At 41.5% G+C, this 12,042-nt stretch overlaps 1 protein-coding gene across 1 annotated transcript; it reads right to left on the bottom strand.

Moving 5' to 3' along the window:
• Nucleotides 1-3,555: 3,555 nt before the first annotated feature.
• hey1 (hes-related family bHLH transcription factor with YRPW motif 1) lies at nucleotides 3,556-6,272 on the bottom strand. The gene is made up of 5 exons (XM_030740911.1): nucleotides 6,114-6,272; nucleotides 5,914-5,989; nucleotides 5,720-5,803; nucleotides 5,537-5,618; nucleotides 3,556-5,319 (listed from the first exon to the last, which is right to left on the bottom strand). Exons 1-5 carry the CDS (start codon nucleotides 6,197-6,199, stop codon nucleotides 4,652-4,654), a joined length of 996 nt encoding a protein of 331 aa, XP_030596771.1. The 5' UTR covers nucleotides 6,200-6,272; the 3' UTR covers nucleotides 3,556-4,651.
• Between the last annotated feature and the right edge of the window lie 5,770 nt (nucleotides 6,273-12,042).

Here is a 12,042-nt window from a genome sequence, read left to right as displayed (position 1 = left end):
CTGGCTCTCAGAGTGACTTCTTTCCAACACACTCATGTTCCCGGTGGACATTTTCTTTATATACCTTCAGCAAAACGTTAGATTAGAACGTGTAGACGTACCTGTGGATGAATTATTCAGCTTAAGTGATTGTGTGGCTCATACAAAAGGCATCGCGCGGATTTAACTAAGCAAATGGGTAAAAGCCTTCCACTGGATAATCATTGCGGTAATTAACATGTTTCAGCAGACAACAGGGTATTTAACCCTAACTGATGCGGTAAGTAGCTTTTGATTTATTAAACCAAGGCATATCCCAAGGTCATAGAAAATATTTTAATCAGTTTCAGAAGGGACACATTTTTGGCCTTCATCAAGCAACGAAAACAACTAAAGCGACTGCTTAAACTAACTTGTTTAAAATAAAAATGGTTCAGAACTGTCCAACAAGGAGCATAAAGGTCGGACTCTGGAGCAATGGAAAAGGTCATGAGTCCTGATCTACCGTGTTCAAGAGTGATGGGTGCATCAGGGTGAGTTGAAAGGTGGATGAAGTGATGCACCCATCATGCCTAGTGTCTACAGTACAAGCCTGTGGGGCAGTGTTATGATCTGGGGTTGCTTCAGTTGGTCAAGTCTGGATTCAGCAACATAAAACGAGATATTTTTTCATCAGTGGAATTTTTCTTCCCTGATGACACGAGCGTATTCCAAGGTGATAATGTGATAATGATGTATTGTTTTAACAGTCAAGCTGTATTTATTTGTTCCATATCAATCAGAGACCGATGAAAAAATTTCCACAGTAGCAAGTTCACATGATGTTTGTTTCAGCTTGTATAAATATTGTTGATACTGTTAATAATTCAGGGCAGCAATCCATACCTTAACTAGTTTAAGGCCACTAAAGTAACCTCTCTTGTCCCCAGGGGGACGTTTGTAGTGGGCATAGTGCGGCTGTCAACTGCTTTACACAAACAACAAAGAAAAAAGAGACACAAAGCCATAAAACACATAAAACACTAGGCCCGTTTGCAGCAGTAAACATTCCTCAAAATTGGCAAATAATCTTGATTGTTATAAGGCCTTATTTTTAGTTATATGTTTGCAACTTCTTTATTATAAGTCACCTGCATTTCTGCAAAGTTATAAAGAAACATGAGAGTACTTCTGTTAAGCGTAAGTGCCTGAGCATTTCCATTTTACATCCCTTTAATAGGAAATTTAAAAGCGTGACAATAATAATGTGGAATACATCTGAAGAGAGTTTATATTTCTGGTCTGTAACATTATTAAAGAAACTTTTAAAATGTACTTTTTATATGATAGGAAATATTTAAATGTATTGCATTGTTATAACAGAATATATATATATATGTATATATATGTATATGTATATATATGTATATGTATATATATGTATATAGTATATATTATATATATATATATATATATATATATATATATATATATATATATATATATATATATATATATATATATATATATATATATATATATATATATATATATATATATATATATATATATATATATATATATATATATATATATATATTCTGTTATATATAGAGAGAGATGTAATATGATGTAATATATATATTTACCATCTTGTTGTGATTAACAGTACATCTAACCTCTCCACCACGAGTTGAATAACCACTTATGACCAGCTGGGGGAGACAAAAGACAAGTCTTCTTCACTACACTTCACTGACCTTGTGGTTTCAGCTGCACTGAGGCTTACATCACTACCTGGCTCTGCATCATCCGCAGCAAAATAAAAGGAGAATGACTAGACAGAACAGGAGAGAGGAGACTGTAAAGAAATAAAAGATTGAGAGTTATGCAGGCGAATAAGCTGACTATTTGGGGCACTGTGCTGAGAACAGAAGGTGCAGCTGGTGCAAGCTGAAATGATGGCAATGAGACAAAACCCTTTGATGCACACTTCCTTTCTCACAGGTTGCTCCCTCTCTCCTTTGACCCTCCCTTTTCTCTTCATCTGCTACTCTATACTCCATCCCTCCTTACTTTCCTTCTTCATCCTCTTCCAACCTTTCCTCCCTCCTTCTTTCCTCCTCTAGTTCCCACGGAACACATGGGGCCAGGCAGGCTGCTATTGTCCAGGATATCCCCTCCTTGTTAATGGTTTCCTGTGCATACACAGAGGACTGCTGAGAGAAACAAGCGGCCTCATCTGATACCAGGCGTCGCCATGTACTGTGCGCTCGTGCGCAAACACACACACACACACACACACACACACACACACACACACACACACACACACACACACACACACACACACACACACGCACACATGCACACAAACAGAAACAAACAACTGGAGGCATCAACAAGCAAACACATATACCACACCAAAGTGCATTCACACCATGCACAAACTCAAGCACACTTGAATAGGGTTTAATATTTTTCCCGAAAATGACATGAATTAAATCCCGGGAAATGACGAGCCATTTCCCGGGAATCCCGGGAAAAAGTTTATTTATTTTTTTATTTTAATTAGGCCTTCTGTAGCCTGTGTCGGCCTTAACCTATTGTGATATTGTAGAGGTAGCTTTCCAGCTATGTCCTGTTATGCCCAGTAGGGGGCAACGTCGTCTTGATTAATGCAATAAAACCTACATCTCGACATTGGAGTGCTCGAGCTATGCGGTGTTGTATCGTTCCTCAACACTCCCTTAACAAATATAATTCGAATATTCCTCCATTGTACATGGAATTATACCAAGATATTTTACAACTGCTGGTGCAAAACAATACGGTTCATCTCCACACAGCATTGATAAAGGCTCAGCCATGCTGTCGTGGCGACATCTGTTGCGCTATATCTCCACCAGTGGAACGCTGTAATAGTCATTGAAAAGTTAACTACCGTACTACACTATAATATGGCATAACACAGGGCCTTGAGTAATGCACTACGACTTGGTCATTGCCATTCTGGCAACAGCAAATTTATAACACCGTGTCTGAGGGTTAAAGTAGGTTCGCTGTGAATCGTCTTTTGAAAAACTGGCCAATCCTTATAGCCTAAAAAATATACATTTTACTCAACTCCATTTTAAAAGCGAAATATGTTAAAGCAATCTATTTCATGATAATTTCTTCACACATTAGGCCCGCATCCTAATTCATGATTGTTAGTAAGCAGCTGCAAACGAGGAAAAGAAACACTCGATTGCCTACGATTTCAACAAATTAAAGAGGAAAAAAGTACAACTGTGTAATACCTCTATTAAAACGCTTGAGATGAAGGCTGAAGCCTTAAACGGAGGCTGAACGTGCCTGAAATGAAGAGTAATGCTTTTCGCATTAAACGAACCCTTCTCTCAATATTTCCTTAAATTTAACATTCTGAAGCTTTCTTTTCTTTCTGAAAGTCAAATCGACGCGCGCGACTTTTTTCCCGGTTTCCCGTCTAACGTTTCCCGGGAAACGGGAAATGGTTCTGATCGCATTTCCCGGGAATCCCGGATCCCGGAATTAAACCCTACACTTGAACAAATACGCTGATAAAGCCGTGGGTAATTTATCAGAACTCTTTTATTGCAATGAAGTTGTCATTGCCACCAGCAAGACCTGTGAAAAGCAGAGAAATCTGATTTGTCAGCGCTTGCTTGTGCTTTGTACAACCATGAAATATACACAGTCACAGTGAGGTTTGCTAGGAGACACCAAAGTAGCCGCTGGAAATAAAGCAATGGCATTTATAAATTTCTCTACAGATTTTGGAACTGTAAAGACTTTTTTTCTTTCTTTTTTTCAAACTACAACTGCTCTTACAGACTCAGATAAGCTCCCTCTTGGTAATTTCTGATTCTAAATGCTGCTGTGTGGAACAAATACAAGAAAAAACTTAGGGACTAGGTGGTAGAAAAAAAAAGCTTGACATCTTTTACATTAGAAACAAGTGGGAGCTTTGCTACAACTGTTGAAACATATGTTAAGCAGTGATTGGTAAGGACAGAATTTGCTGTACAGAGGAAATATAACTTAGGGGAAGCAAGCTTAAACAACACCGCTGTACGTGAAGAATGGAGGCTGTGGGTAAATCACGTTTAGGTTCATTTCAACCAAGCTGGTAGCTGACGTCTGCTCCCACTATCAGTCAAACAAGCACCTGGTTTCGGTTATTCCACCCCATAAAATGTTGTTAATAGGGGGTGACTCTCAACTGCTCCCCCTGTAACTGTGGCACCAAAACTCCACATTGCAGCTCAGCAAAACAAAGGAGGGACACTTTCACCCAGGAACTCGACAGGCGGGGTCTGCTTGACCATCTGGAAAAGCCATTCCTGATTGACTGACTACAGTGGGTGAAACTTCTAAAGGGGTGGGCAGGAACAGAGATCAATCAACATTGTAAATCACTTGTGTTGCTTTTTAGTCATGGTCTCCCTCCTCACTGATATTTTTTTTCTCTTCTATACAAAAAAAACTAATGCATTACAGACGATTTAAAAAAATCTATAACTAGGTATATCCTCTGTGGGATGTCATCATCATCATAGAAAAAATAGCACTTTCTTAGCAGGAAAATAAAGTCTTTAAGTCCTTGAGTCCAGCTCAGCTGGGAAGTGAGTTGAGTCTGTATGCAGAGTGTGCTGAGTTTTCATTTTAGTCAGAAAGCTCCTATCTCCATACCCCAGGGTCTGTAGGGTTTGGCCACACTGGCGTTTTGGGTTGGGGGGCTGATGGCAGTAGCGGGTGAGATAATGGGGAAGGCGCTGAAAGTGAAGGGGAATGCAGAGAGAGAGGAGAGGAGAGGAGGAGAGAGCTTGGACGCTGATGAGGGGACCAGAGCAGGATGCAGGACAGTGGTGGGAGCAGCAGTGGTGGAGGGAACCCGGATCGGACCTTGATCAGAGTGGGGGGTGACGCTGCCGCTGCGCCTGCCTGCGATGTGAGTCTCTGCAACCAGTGCGGATGATAAAGGTGAGGAGGAGGAGGGCGATGACGTGGATGTGGACGACAGAGGAGTTTGTGGGCTACTGGTGGTGCTACGGGGTAGAGGTGCCAGCGGTGCACCCTGCTGGTGCTGGAGGAGGAGAGGATGTGTCAGGTGGGCTGGTGGGGATCCAAAAGCAGAGCCCCACGCCAGGTGACTCAGGCCAGAGTGAGCCTCACGCTGACTGGCGTAGTTGTTAAGGTGGGAGACCAGACGGATCCGCAGTGGGTCTGTGCTGTCTAAGCCTTCAATTATGCTCAGATAGCGGGCTGTCTCAGCCAGGCACTCCCTGAAACCCAAACCACGATAGTCCATCGCAAGGGCATGGGCATCAAAGTAACCTGAGGGCATGGCAAGAAGACAATAAATTAAATTATATAAAAGTCACTACATCTGAATTATACATAACAGGAACTGGAAGAGCTCTGTCATGAATCATTACACCCTTGGCTTTGGGATAATGACATATTAATCACAAAAACTGAGTGATTTCATTGCTGAACTGGTCAGACGAGTTATGTGTAATTTAGACTGATATTTAAAAGTAAATGAACGTACCTTTGCCTCCAGCAGCATGAAGCATCTTCAGATGATCAACAGTCATTTGCAAAATTTCTGCTTTCTCCAGCTTGGCTGAACCCTTCAGGGAGGAAACAGAAAACAGTCGATTAGATATTGATCATCCATGTTAAAGCTTCCGTGCATGTTAAACTGTTCCTCAGGTTGTGAGACTTTGCTTACTTGTTTCTCGTAGGCGCTGGGAACCAGCCTGCGGAGCTCGCTGAGGCTGTTATTGATTCTGTCACGGCGCCGTTTCTCAATAATCTGAGGAAAGACCACAAATTATTATTATTAGAGATTAGATCTGCAAAATATGACATGTTTGGCGACAAAGCGCGTGCACAAACTGAGTTAAGAAACATAGATTTACTTACTCCTCGACGCCTTTTCCTCGCCTGCACCTGAGTTGACGTTGAAGGAGACATGGAGCCAAGAGGGGAGCTCATGTTCCTGAAAAGAGATGCAACAGGAAGGTTCGATAAGTTTCCAAAATGTAAGATTTTACAAAGATATCCATAAACTTGAACCACTTTGTTAAGAGGGGAAAAAAATACTTCAGAGCCAAATGACTTACCCATTCTCATCTGCGCTCTCCTTCTCCACTTCAATAGTTTCATCCAGCTCGCTGTCCGAGGAGCTAAAATCGTGATTCCTTTTCATTTTGATTCGTCCGCAGTAGTCCTTCAGTGCGTCAGCTCTGTGTGCCAAACTCGCGTCTGCCCAGGTTTGCCCGAAGCGCCTCTGTTTGAAGCGCTCAGCTTTCCCACGGTGTCATTTCAACTCTGCTGCCGGCCAACAGGGGCGGTGACCGGCGCCAAACCAGCCAATCACAAAGCTGTCTCGGATTTGAGTGGCAGCGCAGTTGGCCCAAGCGCATCTTAGTGCGCTTTGACAAATCTAAGATGGGGGGGAAAGTTAAGATCTCTCACTCTGTGCCTGTTTCAGTGCCCTGAAAATGATCAGATCAGGTCAGCAAATACAACAAAACCATTCTTGTGTTGGCAGAATCTGTTTCATTTCCAATAAGCTTTATGTAAAGTAGTCTACAATCCCACCACACAATCAGCTCAGCAATTGTTCTGGAGTTAGCTGTGACTGGTTGACATGTTGACTTGTTTTCACGTTTACCCGCTCCTCGTGAATTTTAGGTGCAGACTATGTCTATGAGATGTACATATGGAATTATAATATGGAATTATATTGATGTACAGAGCTTCCATGTCCGAAAAGTGAGCGAAAGCGTGCCTAAAACTTGCATTGTTTTTCGTGTCCAGCAGGGGCGACTCACCTGGTTGCAAAAATAGTCAGATTGTAAAGCGTCTATGGGAAAATCACCTTTGTTCTTACTTAATTTACAACCTCAGTAAACAGTTACACGGTGAGTTCATGCTCTCAGTCACTAGCTTCAAGTCTGTTTTGCTTCAGCATGATGTTCATTTTGTAAATTATGGACCCATTTAAAGAAAAACAGACAGCCGGGGTGTGCTTTAGAGTGTGACCCAGTCAATTACAATCCTGCTCCACTACTGCTGCATGAAAATACATACACACATAAATAAATAACAATAAAATTGAGATGGCAGGTTGAGATTTTGGCACTAAAGAACACAAATCAGATGGTGATGTCAGATTGGCTGCATCCATCTATTATGAGTAAAAAAGTCTGACTTTTTATCACTATTCTAATATAACCACTGATTTGTTTTAAGAAATGAAGCTTCCATGATGTGGCTTATTGCTGGACATGCGAGTGACTAATCTTCCCAAACATAGAGGATCTTTGGATAAACTTTGACATTGGTCCAATGGACTTTCGGTCCGTGACTGCCCCCCCGTCCCCCCTCCTGCGCGCCCGCCCCTCCACCCCCGTGTGTGTCCCGGTGGTGCTGAGGAGTGGCTGGCCGGCTGTCAGCACGCGCTGGCCGTGGGAAAGTTCCCTAACCGGCGCTGATAACCAATCAGAGGCCGACGGCCGGCTCCAGCGCTGGAATGAATGGAGCAATTGGTCGGGGCGACGGGCGGTCTGCGAGCGAGCGTGTGAACCTGTAATCCAATACTAACTCAGCCCGAGAGGAGAGACAGGGAGCGCTGCCGCAACCAGAGGAAGCCACCAAGTCTAATCTTACCCCACAGAGAGACCTCATGCACGGTAAAGACTCTGTGGGCACTTCAAGGACTTGTGAGAGCAGTCAGCAAGAGGCCCGTAATGCAATCAAAGCGGTTTGTCCGTTCTCCCCGGAGTTTCCATATCATCACCAGCGCACGACTGGTGGCTCCCATAATGGTCACACTCCCCAAATAATTTGACAGAGCTGCTGCTCTGTTTGTATATGCATGGAGCCCTCATGTAATGCATATGGAGCCGGAGCCCCCCAGGCGAGGGTCTCCTGTTATTTAAATGGTCTGCGGTACATTTAAACAACAGTCTGGCATTTTAAGATATGATAGACATTAAAAAAAAAATACTTGAACGATTAAAAAATAATATGTAGGGAGAGTGTGGCAGTAATTAGCTGTCTCGAGTGATGTGTGTTAGCCTACGTGGCTTTTTGCTTCAACTTCATCTCATTTAAGAAAAATATTAAAGCAACATTTTACTCCACAGTTGTATTGTTATACATACAGACTACTTAATTTTTTTTTAATAAAATGGTGTGAAAAAGGCATTGATTAATAGTACACCACCTCAGTCTAGATTAGGTCCTACTTGCCTGGTACAGCATTAAACTGCTCTGCTATTAATGCATCTACAACCTGATAATGATCCAATAATATAATAGTTATCAAAGATTGGGGTCATTTTACTAAATGAGAAATTTATTCAAAATTTTTCAAGTTGAGGCTGCTAATAACGCCAAGTCTGTTTATATAAGAATTGCTGCAGAGAAACAGAAAAGTACATTTATTTTGCATTCTGCAAAAAACAAAAAAACAAAACAAAAAACAAAACAAAAAACAAAACAAAGCTTACTGACATTTAATATAAAAAATGCATGAATTTTAAAAACTTTTTACAAAAGTATTTTTTTTCAATAAACTTGTTTTATAGGACATCACACCATCATCATAGATTACTTCTGAGTATGCCAAATTTTTGAGATACTAACCCAAAATTCTGACTTATGAACAGCAAAAAAGTGTCATAAATAAGCTTCCATAACCTGACATCATCTTTAATTCATATTAAATCTCTAATAAACACAAAGTTTTTCCTAAAACTAACAAAGGACGCCAAGATCAACGTGAGGTAAAATGAAAAACAAGTTCAAATAGCACTCTCCCGCTCCCCAGTTTGGTCACGTTAAACATGATGAGGTAACTGTTTACGTTTCACTGCATTTATAAGAACATCCTCAAGTGCATGATGTCACTGCAGAAGTACAGCTGAATTTAAAGTGATGGGAAAATACTTTTTTTTTCAAGCAATAGAAGCCACAAGCACATCATCAAATTATGAGACGGTTATTGTGTAATCCACATTGAAAAAGCCAAAATTTTTAGTGAAGATATGTTTCATTTAATGTATCCTGTGAAATATCTGCACCAGGCAACAACAATGAATGACTATGAATAAAGCAAGGAAATATGCCCTGTGAGGATGTAATGAGGAAACATAAAACCTCAATTCATCAGACTTTTAAACGTTTATTGTGATATATAATATAGCGCACCTCCACTGATTCTCTGAGGGACTGTGGGATTGTGATTTTAATCTTATGCTAATAAAGAGTAACAGAAAAATGACTCATTACTAACATGCCTGCACACATGTAAATGTGCACACACACACACACACACACACACACACACACACACACACACACACACACACACACACACACACACACACACACACACACACACAGAGTAATAAGGAGATCCTTATCAGTGGGAGCCGAAGGCAACCCAAGGCGTAATAGTCATCACAGAGAGAAGGGCTGCCTTGTTTGGTTTATATGAATGAGAGGAAGCACTTAGGGCTGTTTTCATCTTATTGTTGTTGTACAAGGCTGCGCTTACAGCAGGACAGCCACATACACACACACACACACACACACACACACACACACACACACACACACACACACACACACACACACACACACACACACACACACACACACACACACACACACTCCAACCTTTTACCGAGCTGATCAGTGGTGAGCCTGTGTGAGTGTGTGTGTTGGGAGTAGGAGACTGGGAGTTGCGTTCACACACGTTCCGAGTGCATGCAACCTGAAGCTTTTGTCACAATAAACACAGGTGTGCGTCCACATTAGTTTCTGACTGCGTGTATGTATGTGTGTGTGTGTGTCTGTGTGTGTGTGTGTGTGTGTGTGTGTGTGTGTGTGTGTGTGTGTGTGTGTGTGTGTGTGTGAGAGAGTGTGTGTGTTGAGAGAGGGAGGAGGTAAGGGAGGAGGAGGAGGAGGGGGTGTGAGCCCTCTTGTTGTATTTCAAGTTCACCAAGAGTTCCCACGCTGTTATTTTCTGCCCTGCTGTCTTTGTTCTACCGGTCTCATCACATGTTGTGATTAGTAGGGCCTTTCAGAGGCTGCCCTTTGAAGGTGAGGGCCCGTAACACCACATCATCAAATCCCCCTCGTCCCCTAACGCTGCCCTCCCCTTCTCCCTCCGCAAATCAGGCCACCAAATCGAATCAAACTCAGGGCCACAACTCAGTGACGGCTCACCTCCGTTGCCCTTTCTGTCTCATATTCATTTCGCGTTTGATTTCATGTCTAATTTCCTGTTTTCACATATTTTCCTCGGTCTCATTTTCTCCAATCATAGCCTCTCTTTGTACGTCCTCTCCCTCAAACAGTCATTTTGTCTCTCCGAGCTCTCTCTAGCTGCCAAATCCCCTCAAACTTTAAAGATTGATTCACATGGTTTGAGCTCAGTTCAAAATGCAACATGTTAAAGCACTGATTTAGAAATTAACTTTGAAATCTTGAATCCACGTCCTCTGCTCTCTTGTACTGTACAAGCATAGAGGGTTTTGAATTCCAGTTTATTAGTAAACCACAAGGGTTTTTTTCTTTTTCTTTTTTTTTGGGGGGGGGTGCAATTACATATCATCAGTGCAGACATAAATTGAGTCTAGACTGTCTTACCAGAAGGAAATGGTTGAGGTATTTGTGCACATTCAGGCTTTGAAGTTGTTTTAAAGGGAGATTTCACCAATAAATTCGGCTCGGTCCATATTTTCTGCATTAAGTGTAATTACTTCTGCCATAGATATTTATACAATGGCCCACATGTCATCAGGTTTTTAGCTGCATTGGTTTATTTAGATGTGACTTCCTGAAGAGAGCTTATGTAGCTGGGAGCGTAAATCAAGCAGGGCTGCGGCGCTGACAGAGCGACTTTGATGAATGATGCTGAAATCACATTCAGCAACTCTCAGTTACTCCTTAACAAAACAAAGTCATGAAAAACTGTTAACCACTAATGTGCTAAAGCCATCCCGCTGTTCTTTGTGAACCTTCAGTAAGATTTATCAGCTTTTAGTTATTCTTCAGTCACATAAAGGCGAGCTCCATTTCACAGGATCAATATAAATGCATGCAAAAGTCAAAAATATCACCCATTAATAAGATTGCGTGTGACATAGTCATGCTGTTTGAAAAGGACAAACTGAGATTACAAAGTAAACAATCTCACATCAGAAATTAGCAAACATAGAAAATGAGAATCTCCTCTGAATCATAAAGTTGCAAGAAACCATCACTTAAAGTCTCATTTTAAACTGCTTATCATGCCCTCCCTGACTCACTCAGCAGGTGGTTAATAATTTAATCTGCCTGTCATCTTTATATCATCCAATCCCTGCATTTATAAAGCCCTAAAAAAAAATTCAGGAGTGGAAAGGTCCTGAGAAGAAACAGAAGCGCGATTGTTCTCACAAGATTACTGGTTGTCTTGACTTGAGTCACTGAAAGTGCTGAAAACATATTTAAATGGAAAGTACTATAAGCCATCCATACCATGAGATTTCTTGTTTTATTATAAGAAAAAAAATCATATATGTATGATGTAATTTTACAGACAGGAAACAATCCCTCAACCGAGGTCGTAGCCTTGGCATCAGACTTTTCTGCAAACACTTTCCGTTAAATCTCAGTGCTGAAAGGAGAAAGTTCGCTTTCAGGATAAAAGTTGTGCCTGAAACTAGCACATTTCAAAAGGTACCACTTTTACACTGAAGGTGAGAGTTTCCTGTTTCTTGTTTGCATTGCACTTTTCGCAGTTTTTCCTACGGCTCGGTGAGTAGCTTGTGAGTGTCTGCAGACAAGTCTGCATCTTCTATACAAAGTCCAGGCAAACAGTTTCACACTAATGCCTGCTAGCAACCTCTCACCAACCGGTCGCAGAATGCACAATTTTTCATGGTGACCAGGAGGTGACTGGCCTGTTTTTAGGCCTGTGTGACTGCAACTGTAACAATCAATTTCACAGTGACTGCCAGCAACTACTCACAACCTGTCAGGGAATAAACA

This window comes from Archocentrus centrarchus, chromosome 11, assembly GCF_007364275.1.
Source record: "Archocentrus centrarchus isolate MPI-CPG fArcCen1 chromosome 11, fArcCen1, whole genome shotgun sequence".
Taxonomy (NCBI): domain Eukaryota; kingdom Metazoa; phylum Chordata; class Actinopteri; order Cichliformes; family Cichlidae; genus Archocentrus; species Archocentrus centrarchus.
The sequence above is the reverse complement of the archived record's forward strand: the minus strand, read 5'-3'. Positions and strand labels throughout refer to the sequence as shown.

Coding starts and splice junctions, on each gene's coding strand:
- hey1 (XM_030740911.1), bottom strand. CDS start 6,199: ATGAAAAGGAATCACGATTTTAGCTCCTCGGACAGCGAGCTGGATGAA. Junction 5,619..5,719: donor CCAGCGCCTACGAGAAACAA/GTAAGCAAAGTC, acceptor TCCTCCCTGAAG/GGTTCAGCCAAGCTGGAGAA. Junction 5,320..5,536: donor TCATGCTGCTGGAGGCAAAG/GTACGTTCATTT, acceptor CCATGCCCTCAG/GTTACTTTGATGCCCATGCC.